This window comes from Ranitomeya variabilis, chromosome 4, assembly GCF_051348905.1.
Source record: "Ranitomeya variabilis isolate aRanVar5 chromosome 4, aRanVar5.hap1, whole genome shotgun sequence".
NCBI classification, from domain to species: Eukaryota; Metazoa; Chordata; class Amphibia; order Anura; family Dendrobatidae; genus Ranitomeya; species Ranitomeya variabilis.
This window is the reverse complement of record NC_135235.1, coordinates 549,689,172-549,710,169: the sequence shown is the minus strand read 5'-3', so window position 1 is coordinate 549,710,169 and position 20,998 is coordinate 549,689,172. Positions and strand designations below refer to the sequence as shown.

At 42.5% G+C, this 20,998-nt stretch overlaps 1 protein-coding gene across 1 annotated transcript in view; it reads left to right on the top strand.

The window, feature by feature from the left end:
- The first annotated feature begins 13,666 nt into the window (after positions 1 to 13,666).
- C1QL1 (complement C1q like 1) overlaps positions 13,667 to 20,998 on the top strand; it is a 161,246-nt gene continuing 153,914 nt past the window's right edge. The window contains exon 1 of the mRNA XM_077252633.1: positions 13,667 to 15,230. Within this exon, the coding sequence (XP_077108748.1) occupies positions 14,619 to 15,230 (612 nt within the window). The 5' untranslated portion in view covers positions 13,667 to 14,618. The remainder of the gene's footprint in view (positions 15,231 to 20,998) is intronic.

Sequence of the window (20,998 nt, the reverse complement as noted above, 5' to 3'; positions counted from 1 at the left end):
CTGCTCTGAGGCAAGATAGGATTTCCCTTTTCCATATTTAGGGGTATTTAGTCCTCCGGCTGTGTCGAGGTGTCTAGGCCTGGTTAGGTACATCCCACGGCTACTTCTAGCTGCGGTGTCAGTATTAGGATTGCGGTCAGTACAGGTACCACCTACTCCAGAGATAGTCTCATGCGGCTCCAGGGTCACCGGATCATAACACTCACCTAAATCACCTAAGCAGACATAGGGGGCAACTGTGGGAGAGGGGCGTCACTAGGGTCCCGGAAGAACTCCAGGCCTACCCGTCATACGGGTGCGTCCTAGCCATATCATCTGGGGGACGGAGAAGAACATCAGAACAGATATAAGTTGTGAGAAAGAACATCAGAAACAGACACAACAGTTGTGAGGACTATCCCGTGGTGCTCAGCAGGGACGTACTACAACACACAGTCGCTAGAAGGTAGGCACAGATTTCCACCTGCAAAGGGAACTCTGGAGATGCCTTCGGACCGGCCGGTCTCAGCCAGCCCTGTTAACAGTACTCTGGATTGAGGATCTTGAAGCCTTCAGTAAAGAGGTAAAGAGACTGCAACCCTGTGTCCTCGTTATTCTCCGCGACCTACACCACGCACCATCATCACACCTTTCATTGGACGCACCTTAGCAGGGTCACGGACCGGGTCTAGCCACCGTGACAACCCCAGAACTGAGACAGAGAGGCCCGGTACCGAGTACCCCGCGGCCCTGCGTCTGGGGGCGCTCCAAACTTGGCGTCACGAACAGGATCTACTTAAGCCTGAAGAAACAGGTCATGTGTGCCTTGGAACTGTGATTTATTGTGCTTGAACTGTGATTTATTGCAAAGACTGTGTATTGCCGCCAAAAGTTCCCGCCAAAACCGCCGCCATTGCAGTGCCACGGGGAGCGCAGAGGAAGAAGAAGGGCGTGCCATGGGAGGAGACTACCAAAGCGGCGCCAAAAGTGGCGACCGCCCCTCCGACTACTGCTGCGAGATGATGACCTGCCCAGAAGCAGAGGAGAACCGCCCCCTGATTTGCAATGGCGGGAACGAGAGGAAGGAGAAGCTACGCCCTCAGAAAATGGAGTGGCAGCATGCATATGCCACCGAAGAAGATCCCGTAGCAGGGATGGCGACCAGCGAGTCCCAGAGTGACGGCGAAGTGATCCCGGCCTGTCCTCGACCACCAGAGACGGACCCGAACCCACCGCAGCTGGAGGATCCGGACCTCTCGGAGCCACAGGCGGCGGGGCCGAGCCAACCTATCCTGAATATGGAGCCATCTGATGCGAAACAATGGAGGTCGGAGCTGTGTCAGGAGACCGCCCTGGAAGAACCGCGGTCCGGGCTGCAGCCGATTCCAGTGTCCTTGTCAATGGAACAGATCGACATCGGTGGAACCACATCAGACGCAGGTATGGAAAGCGTCCCTGCTCCCCCGACCAACCCTGCTCCCGTGACCGCTCCCCAGCCCGACAATAACCGAGTTTTCACCGCTGAGCTAGTAATACTAACCCCAGGCACCATGGAGAAGCTGGTGCCTCCGTTACCAACAACGATGGGGAAACTGCTAGATGTGAGCTCAGAGGGGGTGACCTTCCAGTGGGACACCCCACGGATCGGGCCGGATGGGGCCAGGCAGGAGGGCCTCAGCATTGCTGCGCTCACCTGGGAACAGTATAAGCAATGCTTAATTTCACAATGGCAAAACCAAAAAGAGACAGAACCAAATGACCCACCGAGAGTACAGAGACCAAGGACTGAACACAATAAGAGGAACTCGGTAAGGCAGGGGACTGTACTGGCCTTTCACCCGAAGCGGGGTTGGGGCTCTATACAAGAACCCGGACTGCCGACTGAAATCTTCTTTACCAGCTACAATGTGAAAACCCCGTCCCGCAATCGATATGACAATCAGCTACCATGTAAAGGGGACCAGGTGACCTACACTCGCCACCGGAGTGCGCAGGGGTGGTGCGCTCGAGACATCCAACGATGCGAGCCGGCAGTAGCGCCACCTGCTGTCCTGACTACGACTAACCCAGATTTGACCACTGCCACTACTGTCGCCACGGTGTGTATTATCGCCGCCACTGAACTTGCAACCACAGCTGACATCCGAATCCAGACGCCGGGTGATCTGACCGTGCCTGGGAGACCAACCAATGACACCGATTCTGCATCCGCCGAGGACAGAGGACCGCAGCCTTACCAGCCAGAAAGTGTCCGTCACCAGCAGATGCCGTGTAACCTTATGTGAGGATAAACGCCAGAACGAGAGTAAGCTACTAATGCTCTGCAACTGTAAATAGTTAACTGTTTATTTCCTTGCTTTCTGCTGCTTTAAACCCGACTAGGGTTATTCTTAAAGGGATCCCTTTGTTTACCCGGGATCCCTTTTATTTTGCTTTTTGTGTTTTTGCTTCTTTTGTACGTCACCATGTTGAAAAGACTGCCGAATCATGGACGGTGAATGGTTCACAAACTGCATTGTAAATAGTTTGCACCTTATTAAGGGTGCCCCCTACTGGTTTTACAAGAAGAGGAACTCTTTGAGAAGAAACTGTTCCTGGAAACAGTACAGGAGTTCCTGCTGTAAACGGACTTGTGACTTGAGAAGTTGCACTACCTCAAGGAGACTTGGTTCCCTCTTAAAGGGGATGTTCACCAGTTGCACTTAATGTATAATGTTGTCTTAAAAGAAAGTGAATAGTAATAATGTTTTACATAGGAGTATTATGTAGTTAGCTAGACAGTTATAGAAAATGTTTGATAATGTTGCTAGAGATTGAGGACAGGAAGTATACCCATAGGGGTTAGAGGGTGAGTCCTCCTAGGAGCCATAGAGAGATGGCTCAGTGATTTTGTACTAAGAGAAGAGGCAGTAGGCCTGGGCAGATAGACAGGCGGTCCTGCATATGAACAATCAGAAAGTAAAAAGAAGAGTATTGCACTTGGAAGAGGAAAAATAAAGAAAAGTTAATTTATATTTTAGGAGTTTTATAGTAAGCCTTTAGTGGATCCAGCTTATACGTCCTTAAAGGCAAAAGTTAAATTATTGTTCAGGATTTGCACTTAGTAGAATACCCGGCTGGGTAATAGAAGTTATTTACGGTATGTTATTTAAAATATTTAACCATGTTTGTTTGTAACGTTCAAGAGTCCTCACCTCCCATAAAGGGAAGCACTGTTATTATTACTTAATATTTGTTTATTGCATTTCAAAATTTGTATGTCTTTTTGCTGACATGTATTGTTGTTTTCTTCCCAGTCCGGGAGTACTGGATTTAACCGGGGGGGAGTGCAGCACCCCAGAGTCCTGGTCGTTGCAGTACTGACGCTCCGCCGCTAAGGGGAGTGATGGTACGTCTGATGGCACTTAAGGAGTTCACCTGACCAGGTATCACAGACACCAATACACTTCACAATCTGGCCTCCAGGGGGAGCAAAGGGCACTCTGTATTAGGCCACTCCTCACAATCTGGTAAAACTGGGGGTTGGATAGAAAGTTAGGGAGAAGCTGACTGGGTTGGAACCAGGCAACATCCTGTGGCAGAGGGTGTTGCAGGGGAAGATTCAGGGGGGTCCCTGTCAGGGGTGGGATCCTGACAGAGGCCTAGCGAACAAGACAGAGCGTTAAGGAACCGCGCCTGCACTACATTGCGGCGGTATCTCAAGAAAGGACAAGAAGCGAGGTTTATTGTGAAGAGTGAGAAACGAGATCACAGCAAAAAGGAGATAACACCAGTAGGAGTCGTGCCGTAAGATCGAGGCAACATCCTACTGAGGCGCGTAGCCGGTGGCCGGAAAGCCGAGGAAGTATTGGACTCCAAGCATTACTTAAAACCAACGGCAGGACAGTTAATTATAGGTTGGCTGTCTCACCTAAATCACCTAAGCAGACATAGGGGGCAACTATGGGAGAGGGGCGTCACTAGGGTCCCGGAAGAACTCCAGGCCTACCCGTCATACGGGTGCGTCCTAGCCATATCATCTGGGGGACGGAGAAGAACATCAGAACAGATATAAGTTGTGAGAAAGAACATCAGAAACAGACACAACAGTTGTGAGGACTATCCCGTGGTGCTCAGCAGGGACGTACTACAACACACAGGCGCTAGAAGGTAGGCACAGATTTCCACCTGCAAAGGGAACTCTGGAGGTGCCATCGGACCGGCCGGTCTCAGCCAGCCCTGTTAACAGTACTCTGGATTGAGGATCTTGAAGCCTTCAGTAAAGAGGTAAAGAGACTGCAACCCTGTGTCCTCGTTATTCTCCGCGACCTACACCACGCACCATCATCACACCTTTCATTGGACGCCCCTTAGCAGGGTCACGGACCGGGTCTAGCCACCGTGACAACCCCAGAACTGAGACAGAGAGGCCCGGTACCGAGTACCCCGCGGCCCTGCGTCTGGGGGCGCTCCAAACTGATTCGACAACTGTAAAAAATAATGATCGCATGCGACTGGCTCTGTGTTCACATAGTGGTTAGGTGCACAAACTGCCTGCTATTTACATGCATTAGTACCATGTTGCAATGGATATGATGTGTGGCCCTTTAATTTATTTAAAAGGATGTTGGAGACCACCAGTATATGTCAGGTTGACTACCACTGACTTGGGGGTTTTCTGATATATTTGCTCCTTCATCCCATATTACAAGGACCACAGTGAATCAACAATGCTGATTGGTCATATAAAAACATGCAAAAATGCAATCTATTATTCCCTATTATCATCCATTTGATACAGAGAATATGAGGGTGTTTTTCAGTAGGATGACTGACAACACGTTCACAAATATATATTTCTCATGATCGCTATTTTATCTCACATCTCTCCAGACCTGAAAACTTTCCCAATCATTTCCATACAAATGTGCGAATATTAACAGCTTGTCTTGTAAAGGTGCACTTTTATAAGCCGACAGATTTAGGTTTAGTGGTCCTTTAATTTATGAATATCCTGATCTGTCCTATATGTCAGACATACAGCTGAAAGCTCCTGCGGCCTGGTAAAAATCCCTTTGGGGGTCCTATGAACCGCCACATATCGTTATGTGCAATGGTTTCACAAGATATATGTATTATAGTTGAGAAGTTATTAAAGAGGTATCTAATATAGAAAACATGTTTTTAATTTTCCAATGTTCTGTGACTGGCAGTGCAGGTTAGTCCCATTCACTCAACCCTGTTTTCTAATTCCAGACAACCCCCTTTAATGGTTTTCTGGACCCTCGCCCTCATTTACACTTGCCAAATACTGTATATATAGATCGCTGTATGTGCATTAGAAAGTAATAGTGACATCAAAATAATGTTCTCAAACTTGTCAAATTGCTTCATTTGCTTTCTATAAATGTTTCCTATAATTTTTGCCCTGAATAAGAGAGTGAACATTTTGGAATTACCTTGATTTCCACATTGCTTATAAAATGTGGCCTGGTTGTTATGTAACTAGTAGTGTTGAGCATTCCGATACCGCAAGTATCGGGAGCGTTGTTTGCTTAAAATGCGCGCGTTTCCTGCCTCCCGCGACGTCACGGCTTCTGATTGGTCGCGTGCCGCCCATGTGGCCGCGACGCGACCAATCACAGCAAGCCGTGACGTAATTTCAGGTCCTGAATGCAGAATTAGGCATTCAGGACCTGAAATTACGTCACGGCTTGCTGTGATTGGTCGCGTCGCGGCCACATGGGCGGCACGCAACCAATCACAAGCCGTGACGTAATTTTAAAATGCGCGCGTGTCCTGCCTCCCGTGACGTCACGGCTTGTGATTGGTCGCGTCGCCCATGTGACCGCGACGCGACCAATCACAAGCCAGAACGTAATTTTAAAATCCTGAATGCCTAGAATTAAGCTTCCAGGACCTCAAAATTACGTCACGGCTTGCTGTGATTGGTCGCGTCGCGGCCACATGGGCGGCACGCGACCAATCAGAAGCCGTGACGTCGCGGGAGGCAGGAAACGCGCGCATTTTAAGCAAACAACGCTGCCGGTTCCCTCGGTGAGGTCCAGGCTGCGTCGGAGAGGTGAGTATAGCAATTTTTTTTATTTTAATTCTTTATTTTACACATTAATATGGATCCCAGGGCCTGAAGGAGAGTTTCCTCTCCTTCAGACCCTGGGAACCATCAGGGATACCGTCCGATACTTGAGTCCCATTGACTTGTATTGGTATCGGGTATCGGTATCGGATTAGATCCGATACTTTGCCGGTATCGGCCGATACTTTCCGATACCGATACTTTCAAGTATCGGACGGTATCGCTCAACACTAGTAACTAGCAATTAAAAAAAAAAAAAACGAAAAAAAAAAAGTAGTCTAACATAGCTTATAACAAATACAGTTGTGCCTTTCATATCTACAGTATTATTAAATAATCACAAAGGAAAACTGAGTGAACATCTATGGTAATGACTTCTCCAAGTGTCAATTTGTAAAAGGTGCTTCAAGTAAAGATGTGAGATTGGAAGTGGGCTTTGATACTGTGCCAATTAAAGGGAATCTGTCAACAGGTTTTTGCTATGTAATCTGAGGACAGCTTGTATTAGGGGCTGAGACACTGATTCCAGTGATGTGTCACGTATTAGGCTGTGCGAGTTTTTTCAATACAATAAGTGCATTATCAGCAAGAGATTATCACTGCTCAGACTAGGGCCTGCATGAGTCCTGGTCCAACCACACCAACACTGATTAGCAGCTTACTGTCAATATAAAATGTACACAGAAAGCTGCCAATCAGGGGTATAGACGGTTCAGTTTTTTTAGCTCTGCTACACCGACTGCAGAGAAAATTCTTACTGCTGTATGCAGTAAACTAAGTGATACATAGCTGTAATCAGGGTCTCTTTCCCTACACCAGAGGTGTCAAACTGCATTCCTCGAGGGCCGCCAACAGGTCATGTTTTCAGGATTTCCTTGTATTGCACAGGTGATAATTTAATCACTTGCACAGAATGATTCCAGCACCTTGTGGAATGCTAAGGAAATCCTGAAAACATGACCTGTTGGCGGCCCTCGAGGAATGCAGTTTGACACCTCTGCCCTACACTATGCTGCTCTGAGATGAGGTAGCAAAAACCTTGTGACACATTCCCTTTAAATAAAGGCACTTAAAGCTCAGTTACTCACAAATTTCTTCTCCAGAATGATTGGCTAGTGTGAACCATTTCACCAAAAAGTACATAAAGTCAAAAAAATATTACAGAAATAATCAGCCATAGTTACCAATGCCTGCTCACAATACCAATATAATGCAGAATGCAGCAGCCCCATGATAAAACGAGGAACAGCAACCATAAACAACCACTCACACCCCTGCCATCCATAAGGGGGCAGCTGTTTAGTGATGTAAATGCACACAGACTTGTATAAGGTGCCAGTCATACATAATACTGATACACATACTGCATGTCAGCTTACAACCTAATATTGATGCCCATAGTATTAGATGAGCCAGGTTGACCAACACTACATAAGTAGACCCCAATTGTCCTCACCAACATTTCATGGCCTGAAATTGTCCTGCAAAGATTAACAATACATGAATCATAGAATTATATAATCATAGAATGTTAGAGTTGGAAGGGACCTCCAGGGTCACTGCGTCCAATTCCCTGCTCAATGCAGGATTCACCAAACCATCTTAGACAGATGTCTGTCCAGCCTCTGTTTGAAGACTTCCATTGGAGGAGAACTCACCACCTCTTGTGGCAGCCTGTTCCACTCATTGATCACCCTCACTGTCAAAAAGTTATTTCTAATATCTAATCTGTATCTTCTCCCTTTCAGTTTCATTCCATTGCTTCTCATGTTTCCATATGCAAATATGAATAGTGATGATAATCCCTCTACACTGTGAAATTCCTTCAGATATTTGTAGACAGCTATTAAGTCTCCTCTAAGCCCTCTTTTTTTGCAAGCTAAACATTCCCAGATCAACCGATTTCTCGTAGGACATACTTTGCAGTCTGCTCACCATCCTGGTAGCTCTTCTCTAAACTTGCTCCAGTTTTTCAATTTATTTTTTAAAATGTGGGGTCCAGAACTGGACACAGTATTCCAGATGAGGTCTGACCAAGGAGGACTAGAGGGAGATAATTACTTCACATGATCTAGACTGTATGCTTCTATTAATACATCCTGGAACTGTGTTTGCCTTTTTTTGCTGCTGCATCACACTGTTGACTCATGTGCAGTCTGTTATCTATTAGTATACCCAAGTCTTTTTCATACGTGCTGTTGCTTAGTTCTATTCCTCCCATTCTATAGATGTAGTTTTAATTTTTTTTTCCCAGATGTAGAATTCTGCATTTCTCCCTGTTAAATACCATTCTATTAGTCGCTGCCCATTGTTCAAGCTTATCTAGATTCTTCTGAATCCTTTCTGTCTTCTATAGTGTTAGCTATCCCTCCTAGCTTTGCATCGTCTGAAAATTTGATTAGTTTACATTCAGTTCCCTTATCTAGATCATTTATGAAAATGTTGAACAACACTTGGCCAAGACAGAGCCTTGTGGTACCCCACTTGAAACGCTTTTTCCAATTGGATGTGCAACCATATTTTACCACTCTTTGAGTATGATCACTGAGCCAGTTATGAATCCACCTAACCTGTAGCCTTGTTAATCTCATACTTGGTCATTTTTTCAATAAAGATAGTATGAGATACTTTATCAAATGCTTTGCTGCAGTTGAGATAAACTATATCTACCATTTTCCTGATCCACCCAATCAGTGATTCCATCATAGAAGGATATTAGATTAGTCTGGCATGACTGGTTTGCTACAAACGCATGCTGGCTCTAGTTAATAACTGTATTCGTATCCAAGAGCTTACATGCTATTTAATAACTTGCTCAAATAACTTTCCTGGTATAAAAGTAAGGCTCACTGGCCTGTAATTTCCTGGCTCCGTTTTCTGTCCTTTTGTGAAGATAGGGACATTTGCCCTTCTCTAATCTTCTGGGACCTCTCCTGTTTTCCAGGATTTTTTTAAAGATTCTGGCTAGTGGTTCTAGCAATATCCTCTGCTAATTCTTTCAGTATCACAGGATATAATTACTCTGAACCAGGAGATTAAAAGTCATTTAATTTAGCTAAGTGTTCTCCCACCATCTCTCTGTTAATGGACAGTGTGTATTATTTTATTCCTTCAATGGCACCTTGAAGATCAGTTGATGTTGCAATTGCTTTCTTAGAGAACACAGATGCAAAATAGGAATGTAAAAGTTTGGCCTTCTCAACATCATTTTTGACCACTTCACCCTTTTCATCCTGTAAAAATCCTATAGCATCTTTGACTTTTCTTTTGCTTTTGACATACCCTCAAAATGTGTTTTTAATGCTTTTAGTCTCCCCTGCAAGCCTTACTTCTTTACTGGCTTTAGATGTTCTAACTCCTGCTCTGTAGTCAATGCAAACAGCATTATATTCTTCTTTAGATATGCCCCCCCCATTCCATTTGATATACATTTTTTTTCCTTTTTAATAAGTGATTAGGTTCTTTGCTCATCCACCCTGGTCTATTTAAATGCTTCCAATACTTCCTTCTTTTTGGGATTGTTACCAATTGTGTGGTGAGAATTTCATTTAGAAAAATCTCCCATCCTTCTTGGACATTTCTGTTCTTCAGAACATTCAGACATTGGATCTTTCCTACACTCTTTCTGAGTCCATTAAAAGCTGCCTTTATGAAGTCCAACCTTAACGTGTGAGTCCTCGTTGGTCTTCCTTCTCTTGTAATCCAAAATTTGAGGATAGCATGATCGCTGCCTACTAAATTCCCAACCACCTTTACTTACTCAACCGTTTCCTCCTCGTTGGTAAGAATTAGGTGCAAGATTATAGATCCTCTTGTTCTCTCTTCTACCTTTTGAAAGATAAAGTTGTCAATGAGAGAAGATAAGAATTTTCTGGACCCATACCTTTTGCTTGAGAGAGTCTCAACAAGTATCTGGATAGTTAAAATCTCCCATGATCACTATGTCATACTTTTTTGAGAACAGAGACATCTGATGTAAAAAGAGTTCATCCATATCTTCAGTTTGTCCAGGTGTCACGGGTGTGTCACAGCCTGCAGGCAGTCACACAGCATCTGGCTGCAGAAGGTCTCTGCGGTTGGCTTTGCAGACACCTTCTTAGTCCTTCTGACTCTTGGACCCAGTGGCAACCTCCCCCGGCTCTAATTAACACACCTGGACTGGGTGTTTATAGACTTCCTCTCTGCTTCTGGGAAACGCCAGTGATATATCCATTTTCCTCTTTTGAGGCTTGGAGCTATAGCGGTTGACAATCTTCCTCTTTGATGCTGCAGGAGGACGCCTATGTTACCTCTCTGAGTTTACTCAAGATACGTGTCAACCTTGTTTGTCTATCCCACCCATCTTTCATTGTAGTGAGGATTGACTAGTGCACCCCGTCCTTCCCTAAGCAGGGCTTATTGCCAGGGTCAGGCAGGGATTAGGTTCCTCCACAGCAATTGGTGCACAACCTATATAGAGACGTGTAGGGCACTCAGGGTGATGTTAGATCCCCACTACCCCCTTCCCTAGTGTTGGGTTCCCTTCCCCTCATCCCTTTGTGTTGCACTTAGTCTTAACTACACTGTGCGTGACACCCGGTGGCCTATAGTAAACACCTACAATAGTATCATTTCTGTTCTTCTCTACTTGAATTCTTACCCAAACAGTTTCTACAGAGCTACCAGTCTCTGAAGCTTGGATCTCTGTGGAAATATATATTTCCTAACAAACAATGCAACACCTCCTCCCTTCTTTTTAATCCTGTTTCTAATAGTCAATATTATGAAGTATTCATTGATATTTTGGCCAATATATGCAAACTCGTAACTGGCAACTGGCATCTAGGGCTCTTATTGTATAACAAATGCATACATTAAAATTAAAAGCAATTCACTGAAAAGGACACAAAATCCAAAAACTATCACAGACAAAAAGCAGATATACTTACAATACCTGGTCATAATACTATTGTATTGCGGAATGCAGTGGTCACCCACAATAAAAGACAGAGGCAGCACAAGTTCAAAATAATTAGGAACATCCCCCTCACGCACCTATCCATCATGGCATGAGTGGTTGATTAGTATTATAAGTTCACAATGATAAGACTTTGTATTTGTGCCAGTCACACAAATACATGTAGTGCACCATGCCATCTTACAACCTATTAGCAATTACTAATTTTAATGTGAATAATGCCTCCAGGAAAATAACTATCAAAAGGCCTCAGAAGATGCATTATAGAAAAGCATAAAGCTAAAAAGGATTTCAAAAGCATGGCTAAAGACCTTGGTGTACATCAATCCATGGTTAGGGAAATTGTCTACAGATAAGGAAAAATCAGGGCTGTTGCTAATTTCTCTAGGAGTCGGTGTCTGTTTTTAATAATAGTCAAACAGCACAAAGTCTCATTTTTAACGTTAAATTATGTAGATAGAATGGTGCTGGCTCCATGTTACACCATTCAGTCTGTGAGTCTGGGTCTTAGTACAACAAGCGCTATGAGCAGCGACGGACTGGAGCACCTTGGGCCCACCAGAGAAAATAATTTTTGGGACCCACTATGTAGCTACGTAGAAATAAATACAAGATCACCAATTGTGTGGTAAAACATGCTAATATCAGGGTATAATATAAGGTAGTACATGTCTTAATTATGTAGCAGGGGTGGGGTAGCCCCCTCATAGAATATAATGTAGCCCCCTTATAGAATGTAAAGTAGCCCCCTCATAGAATATAATGTAGCCTCCCTCATTGAATATAATGTAGCCCCCCTCATAGAATATAATGTAACCCCCTCATAGAATATAGTGCAGCACCCTCATAGGGTATAATGCAGCACCCCACAAAATATAATGCAAGCCCCTCATAAGGTATAATACAGCCCCCCATAGAATATACTGTAGCCCCCTCATAGGGCATAATTCAGCCCCCTTCATATAGTACCATCATCATTGCCTCCTCCTCCACCACCACCATTGTACTTTCCACCACTACCATCATTGCGTTCTCCCCCACCATCCCCATCATTGCCCATTCCAACACCTCCATCTCTGCCTCCCCCCCACCACCATCATTGTCCTTTCACCACAACATCATTGCCTTCTCCCCCACCATCCCATCATTGCCCATTCCACCACCTCTATAATTGCCTCCTCCCCCACCACCCCCATCATCCTTTCCATCACCAACAACATTGCCTCCTCCCCACCTCCACCATTGTCCTTTCCACCACTACCATCATTGTCCTTTCCACCACAACCATCATTGCTTTCTCCCCACCACCCCCATCATTGCCCATTCCAACACCTCCATCATTGCCTCCGCCCACCACCACCACCATCATTGTCCTTTCCACCACAACCATCATTGCCTTCTCCCCCACCACTCCATCATTGCCCATTACACCACCTCCATCATTGCCTCCTCCCCACCACCCCATCATCTTTTCCACCACCACCAACATTGCCTTCTCTCCCACCACCCACATCATTGCCAATCTCCAATACACATCTCCAATATGCACAGCACCACACCACTCTACTCACTCACACACACAAAGCACCGCACTGCACTACAGACACACACACGCATGCACGCAGACAAACACACAGCACCACTAACCTCTCCACACGTTACCCGCAGCTGCGGCACATCCCGGCAGAAACTTCGTTGCCGGCAGCTTTCTCTCTGAAACAGCCACGTGCTGAATGATGACAAGAAGCGCCCGGTAGGAAGCACCGCAGGACGCCATCAAATTCCTGCAGCTCCGCTCAGCTGCCAAGCTGCAGGGATCTCTCCCTGCCCGCAGATTGCCCTCAGGGTGAGCCGCCCTGCAGGGGCCCACCTCCGGGGCCACAATGCAGCCGCTCCAGCTTTACATGCGGGCAGTGTTAGCCTCAGCCTGCTATTAAAGTGAAATGAGTATTCCTCCGGTTCTCCGGTGGGCCAGTCCGACCCTGGCTATGAGGTCACAAGATCGTGTCTGCTGCACGAAACTCGAAAAATGTTTAAAAGCAGTAAATGTTATGGTTTTGATTAGTTGCTACAGGTAAGAATACACATTATGATAAGACCAAAGAAAGAATGTTCAGGATGTGCCAGGTCAATTGCGAGGTTCCGACCCACAAGTCTCTATCTATGGTAACCTGGCTATTTTTCCCTTTACAAATGATATGATAAGACCTATCGTACCATGTATTAGCATTAACAGCTATGGTAGTCATCATACTTAGTTTTGCTGAATATAAGTGATAACAATTAATATAAAATAATAATGACAGTAATTAAGCAAATAGAAGTTTGCCCACGACTTTTGTAGAGATGCTGCAGTATGACCTGAGGAGGGATCTGCATGCAAGGTATCCCAAAAGTATTAATCATCAACCAAAATACATTTATCGGAAGGATTTATCCTAAATCCCGACTCAATGCTGTGAACATGTTATATGTATCTTGGTGATGGTAGTTCCTGCTAAAGAAGGATCTACAAGTCATTAAATTAAAGGATCACTTAGCGTTACTCATCATACTTTGGATATTTACTAAATAAGCTCAATAAAAGACATTAATAGTACAACTGTTTTTGTTTTGTTTGTTTAATTTGTGTTCCTCTATAATTGTAATTGGGACAGTATCAGACTGCATTTTTTTATTTTTTTTATTAAGTCATTCCAAAGGGTTCTTTTATTTTTCTTTGAAGTGGTGAATTATACTGTAAGAATACATACTGTAGTTTATAGAGTGTTTGCACCTATTGCCAAATACGCTACACCTGTGTCTCCCCCTGCACATAGCTGCATATTCTCTTTCATCCTTTAGGGGGCACTGCTCTGTTTCATATATAACAGTCAAGATGCACAGACCAACCTCTCACAAGTTAGATTCCCTGCTGCCTTTCTGCCTTGCCTCAGCAGCTTTCACCCTTTCTCGTAATCTTCTTCTTTCCAGCTCTCTCTCTCTCTCTTCTGTCCCAGTCCGACACTGCAGCTGCTTCTTTCTCTTCTTCTCACTTTAATCCTCTTCTCTTTAAGTATTCGCATTTACCTGCTCCCCCTTCTCTTCTCTGTCCTACCCCTCTTCTTATCTCTCGCATACAATTCCCTTTCCACTCTATTCTTAATCATTGCTTTCTCCACTGTTCTGTCACATAATATCCATTCACTTTTTTGTGTCACACATTTCTCCCATCTCTTGCAGTTTCTTCTCATTCCTGTCAGGGATCTATTCTTCTTTTTTATTCTTTATTTGCATATTTTTTCCTGCAAGTTTTATTAAGTTCTCACCTTTCTTTATATTTGATCTCTTTTTTTCTCACTTTTGTCTCCTTTTATCCCTCCTTGTTTTGCTCACCCCTCTGCTTTAATTTTGTTCTTGCTCTTCTAGTCAGCAATTTTCTTTTACCACATTACTTGTGGTGACTTCTACAAGACTACCTATACCCCTTCTTTTCTGGAGGGGCCACCTTGCCTCTCCACCTCAACATTCGGCACCATAGCTCCCCCCAGCCGCGCAACCCCTCGTCCCTTGGCCCCGTTTGGCCTTGGGAGGAAGACATTGGTGGCAGTGGCTATTGGCGTGGTGATGGTTCTAATATTGGTCATCCTAATTCCAGTGTTGGTCAACTCAGTGGGATCTGATGGCCACTATGAAATGTTGGGCACCTGCCGGATGGTATGCGACCCCTATCTTAGCAAAGCAGGGGCAACCACCACTAGTACCAGCATCAGAGCCGGGACTGGAGCTGAACCATTGAGTGACAGAGGACAACAACAAGCTCCATCAACTTTAGTTCAAGGTCCTCAGGGAAAAGCTGGACGCCCTGGAAAACCAGGTCCACCTGGAGAGCCTGGGCTACCAGGTCCACCAGGTCCACAGGGACCGCCAGGAGAACGAGGAGAACCAGGAAAACCTGGACCACCAGGCTTGACAGGAGGAGGTGTGAATGGAGCAATAAGTACAGCCACATACACTACCATTCCCCGTGTGGCCTTCTATGCTGGTCTGAAGAACCCCCACGAGGGTTATGAGGTCCTGAAATTTGATGACGTGGTCACCAACCTTGGGAACAACTACGATGCGGCAAGTGGGAGGTTCAGCTGCACAGTACCGGGCACTTACTTCTTTACCTACCATGTCCTAATGAGAGGTGGAGACGGCACCAGTATGTGGGCGGACCTCTGCAAAAACGGTCAGGTGAGTGTGCAGCAATGGATTGTTTTTGAATTTTATTTCAAAAATGTAATTGTATTAAGAAGAATAGTAAAAAATATAAACTCGATTCAATCAAGCTAATTTAGCAAAATTTAAAAAATCTCAGATTGCTATTTATTTTCTGCAAAACCATATATTGTGTATATTTCATATAGACTTCATAAAGTCACTATTAATAGTATTATTAATTTTAAAAAAATTGGCAAATGAATACTAATACAGAAATGTAAAAATGTTCAGTTTTCATAAATGGCAAAAATATTTTCCATCCTTTAGAATTTACATCATAAGGCAATCATTTTTGAATAAGAATCACCATATAAAATGAGTACCGCACTGTGCGTTTGTCACACTAGAAGCTTTTTCTCTTCACTTTCTTTCCACTGGGAACTTGTAAAAACTGAAAATATTCAGGTGATATCTGTACTAAGCTGTGGATGTTCTGTAGGGTTATATGAGGTTTTCTGTATTAAACTTCTAAAATTAAGTGATGGATATTTGTAAAGAATTTTGTGAGAGGAAGAAAAGAAAACATCAAGGAGTGCAGAAAGATTCCTAATGGGTTATTTTCACCAGAATTTCCATCTATTCTAGAAGTTCGGCAAAATTTTCACTTCAGAAGCTTCCTGATTGGCACTATCAGAATTAATTAGCATGAAAAAAACCCAAACTACCCTAGAGGGAAAGTGAGTAATGTAGATTAAAGAAGTCGGCCATGAACTACACGGGGCAGCTACATTGTGGCCGTCATACTGTATTAAAGGTTCTTGTTCTGCGGTCCCTGTAAGCTTACATGTTCTTATTATCCTATTCCTATTACTATCCAAACATTTACTGATGCAGATTTTTTAGGAGAAAGAACAATGGTCACAATGGTGACTTATTAAATAGAACGCCTTAGGGACAGCGCTTATCCCGTCTCCAAAGTTTAAACATTAAATCACCCGCAGACAAGGGTGCGATAGCTCAGTGGAGCAGGGAAAATGAGTTTACCCAGAGGAAGTGAAAAACTAGCTGCCTAATGAAAGGTAGACAGTTAGCACATGGTTGGAAATACATGGTAGGAAATAAATATCTCCTAGAGAAGAAGAGAGGCAAATTATCTAGAAAATCTGTGGTCAAGAACTCTTGAGGAGTAGTCAAGAACATCTTAGATTTTCTTCAGATTAATCAAGTGATATTTTGGGGATGACAAGGAAGAAGATAGGACTGAATATATAATGCTGTAGCCCTCAAAGAAGTTGGAGTGGAGTATGATGAAAAGACAATATTCCAAATCTAGGTAGCTTGAGAAAAGTTTTTGAACATTTTGGAAACTGACAGCTAGCCATCAAATGTAGGACATTATGGAGATCATACTACCTACAAACTGTAGGTAGACACAGGTAGATGTTTAGATATTCCTGTGGACAATTCTAGTTCTTGAAGACAGGAAACATGAGTATTGAGGTTAGAAAGAGACCTGATCCAGAGGACAATTCTCAGTTCGAGACAATTTTTATTTCTTTAATTTTTTTTTTACAGTTTTCAAATGTTTTCACATAACCATCTATCACTGTAATATGTACCGTAACATTAATTTGTTTTTTGGACAGTCATTTTTTCAACAATTACATTGGTAGTCACGTCATGGAGTGAAAAAATTATGACATCTGTCTAATCCAATCATGGTAGAAAAAAAAACAAATACATAAAAAATGTGTGGCCACCACCAACTTTAAAGGAGGTTTTAAAATTTCTAAGACAAAAATATTAAAAAGTGAGCATTCAAATAACACTTTATTTGAAGGAGGTACCGTGAGTCTGTTAATGTACCATAAAATGTAATAACACCAGAGGAACAAAATAAATGTAAAATTCATGAAAAGGAAAGTACAGAAGAGTCTACCCTTATATCTTCCATCCCCTAATACAGTGTTCTCAATTATATAAAAAGCCACCTTCCCAAAGGACAAGGACTGATATTCTAGTATGGTTTGGACATTGTTGTGTTTACAATGAGGTGAATAAATTCCCATTTGCACTTCTTCTCCCCATCAGTACTTTGTTACAAAGAAAACAAAAAAATGCAAATGATGCTAGTTCAAAGAACGCAAAAATACAAGGACAGAACTAGTACATGAAAGGACCAGAGTGGTAAGTAGAGACATCTAAGACAGGGATGCAAAGAGATCCATTCCTAAGACACGGACTAGTCAAAAGTAGGGCAAAATATTTAAAGCTGATGAGTAGAAGGATTTATTACTGAAGATATTATGCATCAAGAAAGAACAACATTGTCTAAAAAAAGGAATTAATATAGAGACAACACTGTCTATAGTGAAAAGTAAAAGAAGCAAATGATTAATTACAATTGGATGCAAGAAAGACCAAAATAGTGTTGGTATTACACATTGGAGGCTAATGGAGGATTTGAGAAGTTTGTAGTGAAGGTCAAGTTGGAAAGGAGAACAACAAAAAGCCAATGAAATTCTCAAACAACATGGAGTAATAATATATTAAATGACGGGACAAAATACCTTTATGAATGACTATAAGATCCAACCATTGGAGAATAGAGTCCAGCGAGGGTCAAGAATGGCTGTATTATAAGTGGAACTGGCACTCTAAGAGGAACATAAAGCTAAAATAGGCAGATATTATCTATTGAAGGGATTGGAGAGAAAACCCAGTAAGGAACTGGCCTGGTTGTTTAGTCTATATTAAGATTAGAATGAGCCGATATGGGCCGAATTCAGAACTATCCTATGTTAAATCCAAAAAGCTATAATGTTTGGGTTAGAAATACTTTGGAAGAAATCTAGTCAAGTTAGGGCAATTCCAGCTAGTCTGTACTACCATAGTATGTACTAAGATAAGGAGAGAAAGTCAGTGTGGGCAAATGAGAGGTAGTATGCCTAGAGAAGACTGGTCCAATAGCTGTCCATTGAATAAATCAAAATTTAGGAACTTATCAGATGTAACAATGCTGGCCTCAATCAGATGACTGTTCTAATAATTCTAGAACCAGATAATCCTCATTTAGATATAGATATATAGTGTACAGTAAGTAACAACAACAATGTGGACTGGGCTCTAACTTTTTAGTGGTTCAGCTCATTATTGGGTTCGATGGAACTGACCATGTTGCCTATTTGCAAACATTGATTATCACCAAAGAAAATGTCTATGTGACTAGGATGGGAATAAGACTAAAGAGATTTTTAGAGTGCGCATCGAGATAATATGAGGTTCAACAAGGTCAATCAACGTGAGGCAGGGATAGCGTGAAAGTAAGGTCACCGTTGGATAGCCTAAAACTGGTGAAACTCAGTTGAATAAGGTGACAAGCAGAGGCAAAACGATGGTGATTACAACATATATGAGAACTGACTAGCCACAGAAAACCTCTGACCAGTAACATTCTGGCCACAGATGGTATATTCTATAGACCAGATCTCTCAGAGTACGTATTACTTAAGTGATATGTAATGGGAATCTCATTTGTTTGAATGCCAGGATGGTGTTCTGCTTTTAGACACATAGGCTTAACAGGAATGAAGCGCCAGTGACAGGTCACTTGTAGAGCTGTGCTCATGCTATACTGTCGGAGAGCCAAAGAAATCACATAGTTGCTATTGGTAACTAAATACAAAAAAAAGTGTAATATACAAAATAATCTACCAGAGCAGACAATAGTTAAGAAAAATAGATAATAGCCCATATGTCACATAATATAAACAAAAATGCACGTGCCCCATTTCTATAGTTTTAATTGCCATACCATTTGTTATGTTGGTGCAAAGATACATATAGTGATATAAGATAGACAGAAAGACATAAGAAACATAAAGACAGATAGATAGCAACATCAATCAAATAAAGCGCAGATGCAAGTCACAGAGTCCAGACTACTGTACATATACAATGACAAATGGCAATATTCCCATTTGAAAAAGTGAAAAATTGCATTTATTCCAAGCCTGCGTACATGGGCTTGGAATAAATATCATTTTTCACTTTTTCAAAATGGGAGTATTGCCATTATTTATTGTACAAGTTAGTTAGATAGGTAGAAACATAGATAGATGGGAGATAGATTTTGGAAAGTTGGTAACAATTTAGGTTAGGGATCCATATTGACATGGGCTCACCCACGAGACATGCTACAATCACAGCATAAAACCCCAACTCATATGCGTCAATTATAAAATATCCGACACTGTCACAATTCACAATGGTAGCAATCAATGCCTTTTTCCCATGTTGGTGGTCACTTTTTTTCTTACTGGAGAACATTTAGGTAATTGAGGTAATTGTGATTTTACTGTGATTAAAGAAAAGAAGATTCTATAAAAAATGATGAAACGTATGTATGTGTAGACAAATATATACATGACTTCACCAAGTTCTACCCTTACGGTATCCTATTATCAAACCAGTATTATTAAGCTATATCCTAGAGAAGAGTCATGTATATGGAAGGCACTGGCCAATTTTGGATGGAAGTCATGGTGAGCTTATATTGACAAGACAATAATGCCAACCCCTGAGCCACAGTGCCAGCTAGAATCTGTTTTAATGACAGAAGATATAAGATATACTGCTGTAAAGAAAGGTTGGAAGTAATAGGCTTCTGTCTGCTAATAGAATTGTGATCTCTAAACCCCTGTAAATTCGGCTTCCCACCAATAATTCTCAATTTATCCTGCTAGTTCCCTGGAGAATGGCAGCAAAAATCCATAAGCAGCAGCATAACAATTATTCCAGCAAGAATGGAAAACAAAAAGAAAAGTCCCGGAACTAAAGAGAAATGAGAGGATCCAGGAAATACTTCTTTAGGTTTCAATATTCACGATGCGAAATAATAAAATCCTAAAATCCAGCAACAAGAGTTCCTTAGAGAAAAATGAAGTATGAGACTCCCCAAAGCAGCTCATGTTTCAGTGATAAAGTAGCTATTTAAGTGGAATAACTTTGCAAAAGCTGAAATTACATTTTGAGGAATAAGTAATTAATCAAAAATGATGATGTGCATAGTAGCGTATATATATATATATATATATATATATATATATATATACTATATATATATATATATATATATATATATATATATATATATATACTGTATATATATACAGTGCCTACAAGTAGTATTCAACCCCCTGCAGATTTAGCAGGTTTACACATTTGGAATTAACTTGGCATTGTGACATTTGGACTGTAGATCAGCCTGGAAGTGTGAAATGCACTGCAGCAAAAAAGAATGTTATTTCTTTGTTTATTTTTTTTTTTAAATTGTGAAAAGTCTTTTCAGAGGGTCATTTATTATTCAACCCCTCAACCTACCAGAATTCTGTTTGGTTCCCCTAAAGTATTAAGAAGTAGTTCAGGCACAAAGAACAATGAGCTTCACATGTTTGGATTAATTATCTCTTTTTCCAGCCTTTTCTGACGATTTAAGACCCTCCCCAAACTTGTGAACAGCACTCAAACATGGTCAACATGGGAAAGACAAAGGAGCATTCCAAGGCCATCAGAGACAAGATCGTGGAGGGTCACAAGGCTGGCAAGGGGTACAAAACCCTTTCCAAGGAGTTGGGCCTACCTGTCTCCACTGTTGGGAGCATCATCCGGAAGTGGAAGGCTTATGGAACTACTGTTAGCCTTCCACGGCCTTGGCAGCCTTTGAAAGTTTCCTCCCGTGCCAAGGCCAGGCTTGTCCGAAGAGTCAAGGCTAACCCAAGGACAACAAGGAAGGAGCTCCG